The 17,535-nt window shown below is 37.0% G+C and overlaps 1 protein-coding gene across 1 annotated transcript in view; it reads right to left on the bottom strand.

Annotated features, from left to right (window-relative positions):
- LOC103917741 (dynein heavy chain 5, axonemal-like) overlaps positions 1 to 17,535 on the bottom strand; it is a 174,586-nt gene that overhangs the window by 77,236 nt on the left and 79,815 nt on the right. Inside the window, 9 exon segments of the mRNA XM_009324931.1 lie at positions 537 to 866; positions 1,849 to 2,055; positions 5,849 to 6,016; positions 6,522 to 6,758; positions 6,857 to 6,946; positions 12,036 to 12,347; positions 13,253 to 13,470; positions 16,001 to 16,190; positions 17,213 to 17,347. Coding sequence (XP_009323206.1) covers positions 537 to 866; positions 1,849 to 2,055; positions 5,849 to 6,016; positions 6,522 to 6,758; positions 6,857 to 6,946; positions 12,036 to 12,347; positions 13,253 to 13,470; positions 16,001 to 16,190; positions 17,213 to 17,347 — 1,887 coding nt within the window.

The raw sequence follows: 17,535 nt of genomic DNA, 5'->3' as shown, positions 1-17,535 counted from the left end.
TCAAAGCAATATTTGCTTAAGAATTGCAGTTAAGTGTCTTTACAATCTGTTTGAAATGGAAGAATTAAATATTTAGAATTTACTAAATATCAGATTTTATTTGTTTTGAACTGATTCCCGCCCTGCCAAATTTGACTTCTTTCCTTTAATTCAAATCTTTAAAGTTTCTCACAATCCCAAACACCTTTACAGAAGATTCCTATCTAATTTTTAATTTATGGTTCCTTATGCCCTTGACATTTTCTCAACCAGAAGACCTCTAAATCTTCCTATCAGCTATGCCTACTATATTACACTTTCATAATGTAATTCTTATATTAGCTATAGAAGGCACTGCATATGATTATGTTTTTAGTCAGCTAACTAGGTGCTGATAGCAGCAAATTCAGAACAGAGGCATCAGCCAGCAGTTATACACACAAGACACAGCTTCACAATCTGAAGTATGAACACATATGACAGTACAGAAGACCTGGGTCTTGTTGCTTTGTCATGGTACAGCTGTTTCAAAGGCTTCTTAACAGATGTAATTTTACCTTTGCCTTTGTGGTCTGCCAAACCTTTCGAGTTGTAGATACTAATGCCGAAGCCAGTTTACATATTTCTGCAGGGAAACCTCGTTGTTCACAGAAATAGCCTTCAGCTATTGTTCGAAATATTTTGTCAATAGAGGAACTGGAAGGCAGTGTGCAGTTGTAGATGGTGAACTGGCGTTTCAGGCGCTGTGGGATGTCGTTCCGACCTCCCCCAGGGTGAATCATAGCAGCTACAAACTGGATGTCAACCACATTCGTGAATTCTCCTGGCTTCTCCAAATTGTAGAAACCTTTCTGTTCCATCAGCTGTCTTACAATCTCATTGGTGATCTAGTTATTGCCAAAATAAAAGAAATGGAGCAGTTAAGTATTTCAGGGTTCTCAACTTAAATAAAGGAAAGAGGAACTTTCCAGTGTAATAAATTAGTAGACAGAAGGAAAGACATCTCATATCTTTCTTAATTTCAGATATTCTGCTGGACACTTCAGCAATTTATAAAGCCATGCAACATGGTACCAAGCGCTCTGATGCAGTGGATTGGCTGCATGGAAGCTTCACATGCTAAGTCATTGTGGACATGAGGTCAGACATTCAACTGGATTTCCATAATATCAATCTAAGAAAATTCAGCACTTTAAAGTTTCAAGCCAGGCTATATATTCAGATTGACACAGGCACTTAGATAGTGACAAAGAATGGTTAGTTTAGCACAAAGTATAGTCACACATTCACTTATATAGAGGCAGTGAGAGAACAGGATTACAGAGCTATACTGGGAGCAGGAAAATTACTTTTTCTTAGCAGTAATTTTTTTTAATTTGTCAGATTTTCAGAGTATAGGTCTATAAGTATTCATTTATCGATACCTCAAGACATCTCACTAGTCTTGGATGTCAACTGTGATGTTAGATTTCATCTAATAATAACTGAACTTTCCAGTCCAGAGCGGATGGAAGAAGGAAAGAGTCTCTGATGCTTCTTGGATTTGCATGCTTCCTTTCCCAGATTGGTTCTTAGTACAGCTAGTTTGGAAATTCTGCAAGCTCTGTATGTAACCAAAACAGAAGGCTTAAAAGCTACAATGATTGCACCAAGTGCCTTGATGCTGACCCTAATCTTTTGGGACTGACAGCTTATCACTCTTGGCAAAAATGGGCTTGGGGAAATTACTTTTAGTAGACGTACTTGGTCTAGTCCATATTATGATACCTTTTTCCTAAACTTTCCTATTTTTGCAACCCACAGATCAGCATTTCCATCACCAGCAATGGTAAGACCACCAATTCCCAAATGTTAACATTCTCCTTTTACCTGATCACCCCATTCATTAATCACAGGCATGTTGATGTCATCAATAAAGACAGTCATTTTCTTCCCTGCCGGAGGACCGTATGTTGTGCCCATTCTTTTATCTATGTAACTTTCTATGCTCCTCTGGAACATATTTGGCAGAGTTGCAGAAGAAAAGTTTAGGCATTTGGTCAAGTGAACATCAGGATCATACTTGCTTGTGTAATCCTGCAAGATAAACCAATTTTAAGTAAAGTGCACCAGTAACTCCAGATGAATTCAGCCAAAAGGAGACACAGATGCTCAGTAGCCCTGCAAAAAAACAGACAGCTACAAAATCTCAGCCCTGCTATTAACTTCAAAATGTCAAACAGCAGCTTATTTAAGATAAATATACCATCTCCAACCTCTCAGTTAATGTTTTGCATAAAGTTTCTAAGTATTAAAATTTATAAGCTTTTAACAGACTTCAGTAAGTGTTACAACAAGTAGATGTGACAACTCAGGATGCAAATAAACTTTGCATTAGCAATTGTTAGGGTTTTTCTAAATTCAAGCTGTTAGTGATGATCTGTTACAGCAGTCTGCAAGGAACAAGTGAAAAATGAAACCCTTTTTCACGTTTATACTACAGCACCATATCTTACAACAAAAGCAGTGTAAAGGAACGGTAGTGTAATATTAAACCCAGCTACATTGCATTTACTGACATTTATCCTCTCTTAATGAAGAAAGGAATCCTTGGGGTTTATGAGTGCATACAATTCCCACAGCTGCTGCTGATGCCCTAAAGCAACAAAGGTCCACTTTTCATATTTAGTGAGGTTTTATAATAGAACCGGAAAGAAAAAGATGTAACACTGGAGTCACACCAAGGCATATATATAAAGCATGGGGTTAAACCACAACAATTTTATTTAGCAAGAGACCTGGAACATAAAAATAGTAGTAAATATTCCAGACTTCCAACATTATTTCTTTTTAAAGATTCAATTCTTCTACAACGATGACAAAGTTGAATATAATTTAAATTCTTATCTTTAGAGCAGGGTTGACTAGAAATATTCCCATTTTGGTACCTCAGAAAAATAAACCTATATCATTGCTGATTAAGTGCTTTAAAAACAACTCCAGTGAGACATACACTCTGTGTGACAATAGAAAGGAAGATACAGCTAAGCCTGCTCAAAATATTTTGATGAATAGTGTTAAACTGTTAATTCTGTTGATACAATGTTGATACAATGATCTCAATTTAAGAAAAGGTGCCCTTCAGAAATAAGTTTTTCTCAGACATCACACAAGTGACAGTCTACACATGCAATGTACATGCAACAGTCCTGTATTTGGTAAGTACTCTTGACAGCTGATGGGTTGGACCAAGGGCAAAATTCTGCCTGGCAGTTGAGAGAGAGAAATGAGAAAAAATGTGAGAGAAACAGCCCTGCAGACACCAAGGTGAGAAGGTGCTCCAGGAGACACTCCCCTGCAGCCCATGGAGAAGACCATGGTGAAGCAGGTTATCCCCATGCAGCCCATAGAGGAACACGTTGGAGCAGCCATACTGCAGCCCCTGGAGGCCCCATGCCACAGTAGGTGGATGTGCTCTGAAGGAAGCTGTAGTACATAGTGAGCCCACGTCAGAGCAGGCTCCTGGCAGGAGCTGAGGCCTACAGAGAGGAGCCGACACAGGAGCAGGTTTTCTGGCAGGAGCTATAGCCCGTGCGGGACCCATGCTGGTGCAATCTGCTCCTGAAGGACTGTGCCCCATGGAAAGGACCCGTGCTGGAGCAGTTCGTGAAGGACTGTATCCCGTGGAGAGGACCTCAGGAGGGAGCAGGGAACAGCATGAGGAGGAAGGAGCGGCAGAGAGGAGCTGTTATGGATTGACCGCAACCCCCATTCCCCATCCCCCTGCGCTGCTCGTGGAGGAGGAGGTAGAAAGGTCAGGAGTGAAGGAGCGACGTTGAGCCTGAGAAGAAGGAAGGGGTGAGAGGAGGGTGTTTTTAGTATTGTCTTTGTTTTTCACCATCCTATTCTATTTTTAATTAATAATAAATTAAATTAGTTTTCCCCAAGTTGAGTCTGTTTTGCCCTTGATGGTAACTGGTGAGTGATCTCCCTGTTCTTCTCTTGACCCGTGTCCTGTTGAGGAGGAGGGGGGAGCTAGTGGCTGGGTGGGGGTCTTGCAGCCGGCCAAGGTCAACCCACCACAACTATGAATACACAACCATTCAGAAAACACATTTGTGTTTTATTCGTTATGGCATTTCAGAATCTTTACATGGTAATAGTAATATTCCACAGTACATAAATGAGAACTATCTTTGAAAACAAAGAGGTTATTTAATGGGATTATTTTTGTTATTAAACTGCAGATTCTGGGTGCAATTTTCAACTCTACCATACCAGTTTCACGTTAAATTCTGGGTTTTTTGCAATTCATGAATTAATAGTACAGAGAGTAAAGGTCTTAAAAAACACTCTGAGTTCTTTATTTTGAAATATACTGATACCTTACTCAATGCTGAAGATTACTTCAGATTAATTCAGATTACTACCTGACGTGTCTTTACTTTTTCATGAAACCAGCTGCTTATATCTAGAAACTTCTTTTCCATGAGGTATAGTAAAGCAAAATTCTACAGAAGGTGAAAGCAGAAGGGAACAGTTGTGAAGGCAGTTAACTTTCACTCCTAACGTCAAATGAGATCAAATATCTACTGGCATTATGCTTCCTTGTGTAAGGAACATACCCTGCTCTATAGAATAGACACGGGGGAAGCAACTCCCAAAAATCAGCTCCAATTATTTTTAGGGAAAGGAATGGCAGCTGAAGGCTGGAGGTTGCCAGTATCTGGCCAAAATCCAGTATGCAGAATATCGAGACCACCACCCAGACCCCGCCTCTTCACTATGCTAAAATAGTTCTCCAGCTGGTGCCAGGAACAGAAGTTGACATTACACTGGCATGCATGTTGGCATCAACAGCTAAGCTGAAAAAGTAGTATTAATGGCTGCTGGCATTGGTACAACTCGCTTTATGTCAGGGCTTAGAAAGCACATGGCTGAGGGACACAAAATGGCTCCAGTTTTTAAGAAAGCCGAAGGTCAATTTAGGCCAGAGTTTTTCAGTTATTTTCAATTTCATGACCTCTGCAAATCATCCACTGGAGGTACAGATGTCTGTATGGCAAATTCAGCTGTCCCAACAGTAGATCAGTTTTATTTAGCTGCCTCTCATTGAGCAAAGAGTCTACAGATTCCCCTGGAAATCATAGATGTCATGCTGAAAACCATTACACTTGCATTTTTTCAAATAAGGGATGCCAAGTTTGGTATGACATCTGCATTTGTTCAGCCTTTTGATTATTGGCTCTTCTGTAGTAAGTTATTAATTTTTGAAGTGTCATATGATTAACCTGCACCATTTTATAATATGGAAAGCATGTATTTGTTAATTTAATAGCAATCCTGTTATTATTTTCTTCTACAGAAAGAACTATATGTCATTTTCAGTGAAGGAATTAAGAGAGCGGATGATAAACACTGAATTTACCCTCTGAAAAATTACCCCGAGTAAAGAAGGAAGTTCTTTATTTCTCCTCAGTCTGGCTTGTGAAGAAAGTCTGTGCAACAAGGGTGTACAAAAGATCAGTTCACACATGGCACCACCAACAAAGCACGGGGAAATAAAAAATCCTCCAAGGATCAATATTTTCTTAGGAAAATCTCCAATTTGACTTCTCAAAAGAAAAGAAAGCATATGAAAGAGCATTTGTCACATGACCTTGTGGCCACGGTTAGCAAAGTTTAGAAGAACCCTTTATACTGTAGTATAGATACTTACGTTTTTTGCTTGTAGGCCACGTGAGTTCTGGCAAAATGCCTCAGTAAGAATGCTAGTATATAATCTGAAGAAAAATCAAATTACTCTTACACTTCAATTTAACATTTGTGCCAATGTCACTCATTGCAATGTTATCATACAAGCTATTACATGTTTTTCCATTCCACCTACCTTAATCATAACTGTTTTTGCTGTTCCCTGTTCCCCAATTAGAAGAACAGCTTTTCCTTGCCTCATGATAGTGTGCATTAGAAAGTCTGTTCGGACACTGTCTACATTTGGAACTAGAATGGAAGTATATTCTGGTACCGAATCTTTAGGGTAAATATATTCAGGAAGCTGCATAAGAAAGACACACAAAAAGTTTGAGATTTTCTACCTGCCCACACAATCACATTGCATCAGAACACAAAACCAAATGTACTTTATAAAGTGTACGTTAGCAAAACTTTCCTTCCTGAAAGCCAAGCATCCATTTATAATCAGTCAGTACCTTAACAAACTTTTCTAAAAGGATGTTAGACTAATGGGATATTTTCACTCCACTATTCTCCGTTACATGAGGAAAGCTTTTCCTTGCTGGGACTTCTTAAATAGTAAGGCGATAGACAGTAGACACTTCTGTTTAACTTCCAAAGCTATTTCAAATGCATGTTCTTATTCTCTGCCAAAGATATTTGTGGAGAAAAGAATCATTCAAAAATGGAACTCTTGAGCATTTGGTAGGGTTAATCTTCCTAACGAAATCATGCAGGGTTTTAAATAATAAAATAATATGCCACTTACCAAATACATCTTTCTTGTATACTCATTAAGAAAGCTTAACATGTCACAGCATACGAACCTTCTTTGACCAATGCTCCCACTGGCCACAGGCATTGACACCAAATTCAAACAAGGTTTCTTCTCCGTTCACAGCTGGAAGTTCTTTCACTGCGGGGTGCTTCCGTAAGAACAGCTCCATTTTCAGTCTGTCATCTGGTTCCAAAAGAGCTCCGGCTGACCACATTACAGCAAAAATGAACAAGCGAGCAATATGTTCCTCGCTGAGCTGCTTCTCATGTCGGTCGGACAATAAACCCTGCAAAGCAGATGCAATATGTAACAACTGCCCTCCTAGAACAATGTCCCAGCACAAATAACAGAATGAGAGAGAGAAAAAATGAATGTCATATCTACCTGTAGGAGGTCAATAGCTTGTTTGATGTACATACATTCTAAAATTGGCATTTTTGGTGTCACAGCAGAGAAAACAAAATCTATCACATCCTGGAAAGGAAAAACATCATTTAAAGAATCTATTTACCAGTTTCAATGGTACGATTTATTCTTAGCTGAGACCAATTTCTTAATTTCAAATATATTCTAAACTTTATTCCAAACAACATTTTTCCCCATGTCTGGGATTATAAATATTCAGACTTAGACCATTAAATTTTTCTAACAATCACATATTAGAAAAATAACTTTGATGTACCACAGTCAGCAGAATTATTCATATGAGCTCCATACAGCAATTTCCTGAAGAGCAATTTGAAGACTGCTTTTCAGTTACATCAGGGATCTGCCATTTGCGCTTTCCACTGGAGATTTCAATCTACCATTGCCATTTTTGTAGTGGGAAGATAAAAGCACTAGAATTGTTGTAATGATACGTATATAATGCACAACCTCACCACTATATATTTCTGTCTATCTGATCTGTTCTGACTGCACCATAATGTACCTGTCCTCTTGAAACCAATACTCTCAGTTTTCTGTAGAATCCTGGCAGGATTCAAAGGGAATTTTGCAATTGATTTTAACGGAACCTGGACTTTCCTCAGGTTACTCCATAGTGATGGCTACCATGCCTGCCTTTGTCAAGTGTTCTGCAACATCTTTAGCAAAGTCTCAGATTGACGTAAAGTCCTCTCTGAGATTTGCAGTGCAGAATTATTTTAAAATATCAGTTGCCATCCATAGTACAGGCTGATTTAAATTATAACCTACTTTCACCTTCCTTTAACAATTTTTAATATAATTCCCTCCCTATGGGTTCCATTTGCCTTTGTAATCTTTGGAAATCAACACTGCCTACTCATTCTGGGAAGTAAAAGCACAACAGGGACACTATGGGAGAGAGTAATTTTGGAGGATTTCCATTTATGGCTCCCATGTCCTGTCAGTGAGAAAGCTAAGACAGTGAAGACGTTCAATCACCCAAAGATGTAAACAGTCACCTAGATATTTTTGAAAAATCAGTGAGCTGCTTACCCACATACTCACCAGATTTATTCCAATTTTCAGTTCACTTTTTTTGTCACTAAAGTTCTCTAAATACCCTATGCTGAGTATTTATTGGCATGGAGACTGAATCAAGGTTTTCACCCATCCTCCTGAGTTCCATCTCACTAGAATAGTGGGTTACACACACAACAAAGATATATATTATGAGAAAAAACTCACTTAAGCATCTTAATCTAGAATAGGGCTCGTGGCTAAGTGGTCTGAGAAAGAAGACAGTCTGAATGTGGGCATACATAGGAGGAGGGAGGCTTAGAAAACATCCCTTTTTATGTTATTTCTTATTGACTAGCGAAAGTGCTTCCACCTCTGTGTGTTGCTTTTTGTGGCTTACCCTCTAAAATGCATGTTTTGCCCCCAGCAGTACACAGGGTGCTCAGGTGACTAATGGGGGGTTTGTGGGTTCCACAAGGAATGGGTAGAAGTAAGGCACTGAAAGCAGCGTGGAAGATTTGAATTTAAAGACCTTTAAAATTTGGACCTAAATCTCTCTGAGATTCAGTTTCTTCATCTGTAAAATAGACTAGATGTTTCACAGGGCACTGCAAATTGTTTAATAATTGATTTGAGACATGCAGAATAAGGATATTTCATGAGTCAAAGTAGTCTGTACTTTCAAGAGCCCAATTTTCACCAGAACAATTTTCATGGTACTTATGATTCCAGTGAGGTTTGTGTAATTCTTGTTCTTGGAGTTTATGAAAAAAAAAAAAAAATAAGGTCCATATATGCTAATACTTTATTACTACTATTTTTAAAACAATACACAGCAGAAAGAAGGATGCAAGATCAAGATAGCAATTAGCATGAATTAACTACTTATTACGGTATTTTGTTTGGACAGAGGGTCTGGAAAAATTAGTTTGGCCGTGACAAATACACACAAATTGCAAAGAATTTGAATCAGGAATTTGCTATACCTTACAAGGAGACTGCAAAATGAAGTCAGATGGCAAAAACTCGTATGAGAAAAGACCCTTTTGCACAGCATACAGTCACTGTGGAACTCACTGGACTGTAGAATGCTCTTTAGGACAAGAAGTTGGCAACATACTCAAAGGGTTTCAACAAGCACAAGAACAATTAAATAATGCAAAGTTGTTACTATTTTTAATATTAATTTGAACATCAGCATTTAAACTAAAAAGCTAAGAAAGTCTTTGGGTTATATATTCAACTCTATGCTCCAGAGGCAATAGCAGCCTTTACCCAAATAAGATTAAGGTGAGATTTAATGTGGAGGGAGGAGTAAGTCACATCTGACTACTCTGCTGGTTTTAGAACTTCTCTGAAGTCTCCAGAATAGGTCAATAAGGGATCCAGGACACCAGATTTTATTAAAAAAAGGAAAGTGAGTGTGATTTAAAAATTACTAGGTTTTTTTCATTTAAACAGTACATAGACATGCTGAAACTTATGTTACTCATAACATCCACCACTAGTTTGAGCTTCGCACTTTGCAGACAAACTAAATAATGCCACTCAGGTAATTATTTTAATTATTTCAGTTCTTTGAAACTGTCTCAGATAATTACTTCCATCAGCTAAGCAATTATGTTGCTTACAGGTAGCAGCATCATTCACAAGAAATTGGCAGTATAGTTTCTAAATTTAAGAGAGTAGAGACCTTAGATGGGGATAGGAGTTTACTTGAAATTACTCTTAAGCAGGAAATGCTGCTGAGAAAAAAGAACTGGGAAAGGGAGGGTGAAAGTCCAACCCCTCAATCACCATTTTGAAAAAATCCTGTGGAAATAGAAAGGGCTCAAAGATAATCTCAATTCAAAATAAAGTTGGTTTTTAGGGGTTGTTTGGGGTTTTTTTTGTTTGTTTTTTTTTAAATAGATCCTTGTCTTTTGGACTACCTCCTGTCTTTTATATAAAAGCAAATGACTTACAGTGGAATTTATAATATGCATGAAAAGAATAAATACATTCCACTGATTCAAAACTATCATTCTCTGGTGCTTCCTCCTACGTTATTGCTACTTGCTGTACCTTCATTAATAATGATTTTATCCAATACGCAGCCTTTCAGTGACAAATACTATTTTTATTAGCATAAATAATGAGTGTTTCTTGTAAGCAGATTGGAACTACTGTAACGGTTGTCTTAAATCTATTTTGGTTGAATTTAGATTGATTTCAAAAGGTCTCCATAGGTATACTTAAAAACTGATTCTCCTTAGTTACTGTATTTCTATCTGTAGCCTAAACATTTTCTTGTAAAACTCAGATATTTGTAAGCTGCTTATATCCATGCTTTTCTTAATAGTAGCATTAAATTCACCAAGGTCTGTATTTGGGGTTTGACTACCACTGTTGATGCACCTTATTTCATAAATTTTCTTTTAGAATTTATTTATCCATTTTTTTTTTTATGTGGGGCAAAATAATAACTGTAAAAAGAGCCACCTGAATACAAAAGTAGTGTTATCCTCATCTGTAAAATCACTGTTATCGCTTCTATTATTTGAGAAGCAAAGACAGCTCGTTAAAAGTGAAAGAAAACTGACAGCATGACAGCTTTCATTTACATTTTGATAGTTCCAAATGCAGCCTTCAGCACAGAAGTAACTTCATATTTCACTGCATTTTCATCTCTCAATCTAATAAAATACATATTTTTCTGGACTTCATTGCTATTGCTTCAGGCTTGGGTATTTTAAATGTTGTTATTAAGTTTTCAGAGCAAGTTGTAGCATAAAATATAAATAGAATTGTGGCAAAGAAGCAGTAAATTGACCCACATACACAGTATTTGGAAACATATTTTAAAATTCATTATCAGAATTGTTTTTCTTGCTGCTGCAGTAAATACTATGTCATATCGTTATGTTTTGGAGGTAGCACAAAATGAATAGCTTGTTAAACATTGGTTTTAAAGTAAATGGGCACTGAAATGAAACATATCTGTAAGAAGACGTTTGTCAACATTCAAGCCATTCTAAAACTATATTAATCACTGTTTTTATCATGATTTATAAATAAGCTTTCTGAAATGTCACTCAAAGTTCATTAAAAGCTGCATTTGTAAAATCCAACAATGATGAAAAATATTACAGGAGAAATCCTGTGAAATCCAACACCAGTTACACAAGAAAACTGGCAGGAGAGAGCCAATGGGAAAGCAAGGTATATAAGGAAGTTGCATGTGTTCCACAGATGTTGAGGACATCAGAAGATAACAACGCTGAAAGATTGCAAAACAATAACTATTTCTTTAAAGAATTCCAAAGAAAAAACAAGAATTTCAGTGTAATTGAAAACAGTGTACTACTGAGATTATGCTTTTAGATCCACTATTGAGTACAACCATCCATAATACTAATGAAACCTTTTTAATGATTCAGTATGCTAAGGCCAAATGGAGGAGAAAAAAAAGCTCGGAATTCTCCCTTTAGATCTACTGATTGAACACGATTTAGTCAGAGAACGCATCAAAGAGATGCCATCTCAAAAATCTCCTTCGGAACAGAATCATGGATTATAAAATCAGAAGAGACCACTACAGTCACCTGCGCTGAGCTTCAGAACACCGCAGAGCACAGAACTGCCCTTAATTAATTTGAACTATAGAATGTCTTTTAAAAATAACTAATGGGCCAAATGCATTCCTGTTGCAGCCGAAATTGAGAAAGATTCCACCAGAATGAATCTAGCTTAATTTCTTTCCGAATTTACTTCTTTACATTTAAAACAAACAAGGAAGTTTATCCACTTCCTTTATGTATCCTAACAAGAATTAAAATTTCAGTAACAATTACAGCCAAAGAGAATATCTGTTTTGCCAATATATATTATAAAATAATCACAGATTTAACAATTCATTGCCAACTAACCTATGCAGACAAAACAAAGCATCCAAATTATTCATCTGTTATAGTTTCACTCATTCGTTAATGTCAGAGATAATTTTCTCTCTTTTTTTTTTTTTATATCCTTCATCCTTATTTTATTACATAAACAAAGAAAAGTAAATATTTGAAAAAGCACTGAGGAAGAAACAATGCTTCATTAAATAAAGAATAAGAAATACAATTTTTTTTCCTCAAGTTGTTGAATTAAGTACCTGAAATACAGCATTAAAGCAATTCCATAGGACATCAGAGTATGTAACAGGTAGCGTTTGCAGCCAAGCTCTTAAAATAGGTTTCCAGTCTAACACCGAAGAACTCATGAAGACCATCCCATTGCGAGAAACTGTTGCAGGGGAGGCATTGTCAATGTTGTGAGGTTCAAAAATAATTTTGCAACTGGGGGACATCGGAATACGATCTCCATTGGCCAAAGTAAGGGTCTTATTATCGTCCAGAACAGAGTTCAGATTTTCAATCCATATTGCATCAACAGGTCCATCCAAAACTATCCAGATATGCTCACCCTAAAAAAAGGAGACACACACACACATGCAACTTTACGTACATTGACCAAAAATACACATTTGCCTAATCTCAGAGAATGTACTTTTGGATACAAATAATGAGTCATAATTTGGTGCTGATTATCTCAGCATGAACTGCAGTTTTTGTAATTTGCTCAGTGATTTTAATCCTTCTTTTGTTATCCTGTGTCACACCAAAAAGGATATTAAGGAATAGTGACAAAAATTAATTTCGGCTGTTCTAAGCATGAAGCTGTCCCTTTCTTCTACAAAAGTACATCAGGCAGTCCAGCATCCATCAAGGTGGATGAAAACATTTCCCATGAAATACAGTCACAAACACGGTCACACGGTCAGTCCTTGTGGGATGTTACCTAAGTATTTCATGTAAGGCTTCCCATTTTCCAAGTGAGAACTGAATGAAACTTGATTATGATTCCACGAAACATCATCTGCAGGTTTGGTAAGAGAATTGGGAAATGCCTATACTGATTTCTTACCAGAGCCTCTTACATTCTGATATAATTAGTGAAATAGAGTGGCAATGACACAAAACCAGACAGGAGAAAATTAACTTTCCTGTCCTCACATCAAAACATGAACAGCCCTTGTTTTTGCATTTGAATGGTAGGACTACCTGCTTATAGAAGGAAGCAAAACCCTTAAAATTTCTTCCAATTTAATTCTGGAACCTCAAGTGCTTGGGAAGCCTATTGCCCCCTGGCATATACACATAATTGTGATTCTGGCGTACATCGAGCTATTCAGACACAAAGCAAAACCAACACTCTATTTTACCATTTGATTTTATAATGTAAGATCTTTCACATAAATGACAGGTAATAAGACCTTATAGAAACAGTATTATATGTCCTTATTAACTGTCATGATACAATATCCATTACCTTCTTTGCTTTTAAAGTTTTTCTCCATAATGTAGAGAAAATACCATCTGTCCAGTCATTTGTAGCAACATCAAGGGTACCAAACATCTGGGAAGCTGTGATTGCCTTTGGGTTCATTCTCATCTCTTTATGAGGAGCACCACAATCTGTCATTGCTTTCATCAAAATATTAATGCATTTTGTCTTTCCTGCACCAGTTGGACCTAGAGTCATCATACCTTAAAACAATACAAACATGGTTTAAAATGAAATGTCAAAATGTCATGCTACCGTTTAATGGTTCTTTGCATCAATGATCCTTGTTTTATTTTTATCAAAAGCCAATACAAAAAAGATGTTTCTCACTCCACTTACTCAATATTGACTGAAATGGAATTTAAAAATATTATTAAAAGGCCTCTATAAATGTCTGCTCTATTACAATAGGCAAGCCTATGTGGGTCTGTATCCTCCCTCAGGCAGTTCTGTTTCTTTTTCTAATTGGAAAACACAACTGCCTTTTGATGTTTGCATGCAATGACATTGACATGATTGGTTGTAAACAAAACCAGTAATTTCTAAATGTATTTAATGAGAATGAGTAGTTCCCAATGATATACAAAATCGAGTGTATCTTTCTGAAGCAAAAATAACAAAAGTATGTACCTGCATCCATCCATGCTGATATTTTAATACATTTTTCTTACATAAAAACCAGTTAATAGCACCCACACTTTTAATTTCATCAGTGTATACACATATCGCCTAAGGAAAAGAAGCCATGTCTTCAACAATACATTGAACCTACAGCTGATCCTTTTCAGTTGTATTTTCTAAATAAGCTATTCAAAAGGCCCAGAGTCTGTCCAAAAGCAGATGGGACATTCAAACTGAGATTTCCAAAGTCATCTAAGGGAGCTAGATAACTCCTATTAACCCTAGAGGAAACTGGACAACATAATCCTTAGTTGGCTTTGAAAACCTCTTCAACAAAGGTATGGAACAAACGATCACAAACCCAAGTTACAAACCTAATCCAGTACAATGCAGACTGCCTCTAAAACTAAAAGGAGCTGAATGTTCCCAAAAACAGTTTGGGTACCCAGACAATCACTTTACTCATGCCGTAAATTATATATGGGGAAATGTAATCCAAGCCCCTCAATGTTAATGGAATGGCCTTTCTGTTGGTTTCAACAGCATCTGAAAACTGTTATGCGAAAGAGATTTCAGGATCCATGCACTGAATCTCCATGCATACGTGCACGCACGCATATGTGTGTGTGTGCGTGAGCACTCCATTTGCATATATTGCCTCTATTTCAACCAAGAGAAGTCATGCATTTTACAGATTTTTCCTCATTACTTGAAATCTCATGGTGACCTCTCCATAAATCCAAGGGTCCATGAATAGGACAAATGGAGGTCAGGAAAACAGAGACCTTTTTCCCTCCATGCAACAACTTGTGTCATAGAAAGGCCCTGGGCATCCAAGCGTTAGGCCATTTGGAGCTGCATGACCCCTGGGAATAGCAGGGACATGTGGAGAGAAGAGGCATCTAAGCAGAATGCCACAGTGGATCCCGGAGACTTTTGGGGAACAGTGGCCTGTGGTGTCTCACAGACCAACAGCTTCTTCTAACAAGAGGCACATTTAATCATGACTGAAATCATTAAAACTTTCATGGTTCCTACATAGATATAGGTGTTGTGATTTGATATGGAACATTGAACCCAGCGATCTGGATGTAAATTTTTAACTCAGCAGAGCATTAACCAGTTCTTTGGTCTAACCTATAATCGGAACTAAACCTTTGAGGCATTAAGCTCTCAGACTGTGCTATGCAAATGAGGATTTCCTTTTATTTGTTCCATTAGTTTAAGCTTACTATTCTCTTATTATGACATGAAAAGGGAGAATAAAAAGGATGGCATCTTCATAAATCTTTGCTATTTTACTTACATTTCCTTTATATTTTCTCCTTCATATACAAAAAAATCCTTAGTTGTTAGAGGTTGGGGGGGTGGGGGACACTTCAAAGCAGGGGTATTTTTTTTCCACTCAGCTATGAATTGCAAACCTGGTTTTACTACTGTCTTTGGTACCCTTCCTAGGGCAGGATGAACTTTACTCATTAGTCTTTTGTGCACTGTAAAAATGTATTTTCACAGAATCGCAGAATGGCTGAGGTTGGAAGGGACCTCTGGAGGCCATCTTGTCCAACCCCCCTGGTCCAGCAGGAGGTAGGCTTATTTCTCCTCAGTTGAAATGGCCAGAATTGAACAAAGAACAACACTTGGAATTATACTTCATGCTTGGTAGGATCTATCAAAGTAAAGGTTTGAGAGATTACTTTCTGTAATCTTCTCAGCATCATAATCTCACAGTAACATTAAACATGAGCTTCATGACTGAACTGTGTCTGAGGGCAACAATCATTTACAGAACACTGAACAAAATCGGCTGTTTCTGAATTTTAACGTATACTCTACATTTTAACTTGTTCCACAGAAATTTCAATCACTGAAGGCCACACTCATATTTCCCATAAAAATGTAATACACCAAAGCTAAAATCTCATATGTGCGCATTGCACGCTAAAAAAAAAGTCATAACAGTTTCCTAGCAAAATATCCACATAGGCTTTAAAAATGACATCTGTTCAATTTTAAAATACATTTTTTGTGAGAATAATCTGCATTCTGTAGCAGATAATATAAAAAACTATTGCTTTTCTGCAGTCTCAAAACCTCATCTAGCATGCTAACCATGTCGGACGCGTTGAGTTTCATACAGCTGAATGAGTTTAAGTATCCACGGTGGATGATGAATAAGCCCTGCTTTCTCTGCCTGTTTCTGAATGGCTGACTGTAGTTCAGGATACCCAGCTTTATCCAGCGTAATTCCAGGGAATAGGTCATTAATGAGACTCATAAATAAAGGTTCATCTTCATCCACCTGTCAAGGATAAAGTAGGGGGAAATACATTATTTGTTCATTGAAACTATTATTACAGCTGTGAACAATCTTCAAGAATATGCCATTTAAAAGATGGCAGTAGAAAACCTTCTTTTCCAAAGCAAACATTATAATTACGAATCAGTTTTATTACATGAATTTCATACAATGCAATCACAAGTAGTAATTTCTAAATTAAATATTTAAAGCTTATAAAAATGTTAACATCTTAATACAGTTTTCGTCAATATATACACACACATGTTTCTTCATTTGTTACATAAACCAGCAAGATTTATTCAAATTGTGTTTTGCCTTGGATTTTTTATGATTTTTTCCTTCTGTAAATCACTGAAGCATGCCTATAGGTTTGAACGCTTGTACCAATGTGCTGAATAGATTAACATCAGAAACAGAGTAATTGGTTCCATCACAAAACTGGCTCCCAAGGTAAATACACAGAGTCTAGACATGCTATAACCTTTCAATTACAGCAATAAAAAGAAAGATGAATACTTTAAACAGTAATATCGAAAGAGACTAGACTATACAAGTAGGCACTAGCTGCTTCCAATTACTTCACTCATTGCAATTCTTATGATGTTCTGAAAAGGCAACAGACTCCCAAGAAATTTATAAATCGAAATTCTGGATTAAGAAGGATCTTTAATGACATTATTAAAAGTTAATACAATGTATTCTTCCTTTCTCTCCTTAGATAGGGCAGAAAGAATTAAAAACAAGAGCCAATTAGAGGACCAGGTTAGGTCCCCTAGGTTCTGATGGTATTTCCAATGATTTTTTCAACTAAGGCTTCTGATGTGTTTTCCTCTCTTTAGAAGACAAATAGTGCTCACACCGTAACTGTATTCTGATTCTCCACTCACTGATAGACCATATTAAAAACTGCAGAATAATGTATCCAACTGCTGAAGAAAAAGATCTTTTCAAAGTTCATAATAAATACACTTACAAATGCAAACAAAGTACTCTTTTGGGGAAAGACACCAGTGTTACAGTACCAGTTTGGAGAGGTTCATGTCCCGCAGAACTCTCATCACTACGGTTTTCTCTGGCTCTTTGGGATTCGATCTTTTCACTGCTCCAAGTGTTCTTAAAACAGACAGGATATTTCTAAGCCCAAAGTCATAGTGAACCTTGAAATAATGCATAAACACAATTGGTACCACAAAGATTAAACACTTTAAAATCAAGTGAAGGCTGAAAACTAAATTCATTAAAGAAATAAATATGCTATTGAACTTTTAAAGATGATTAATTTTACAGCTATTCATCTTTTCAACTGGACTTCCAGTTGCTATCATATCCTGAAGACGTTTTCCAG

The sequence above is a fragment of the Pygoscelis adeliae genome, unplaced genomic scaffold (genome assembly GCF_000699105.1).
Source record: "Pygoscelis adeliae isolate BGI_AS28 unplaced genomic scaffold, ASM69910v1 Scaffold135, whole genome shotgun sequence".
NCBI classification, from domain to species: Eukaryota; Metazoa; Chordata; class Aves; order Sphenisciformes; family Spheniscidae; genus Pygoscelis; species Pygoscelis adeliae.
This window is presented reverse-complemented; position numbering and strand designations above follow the sequence as displayed.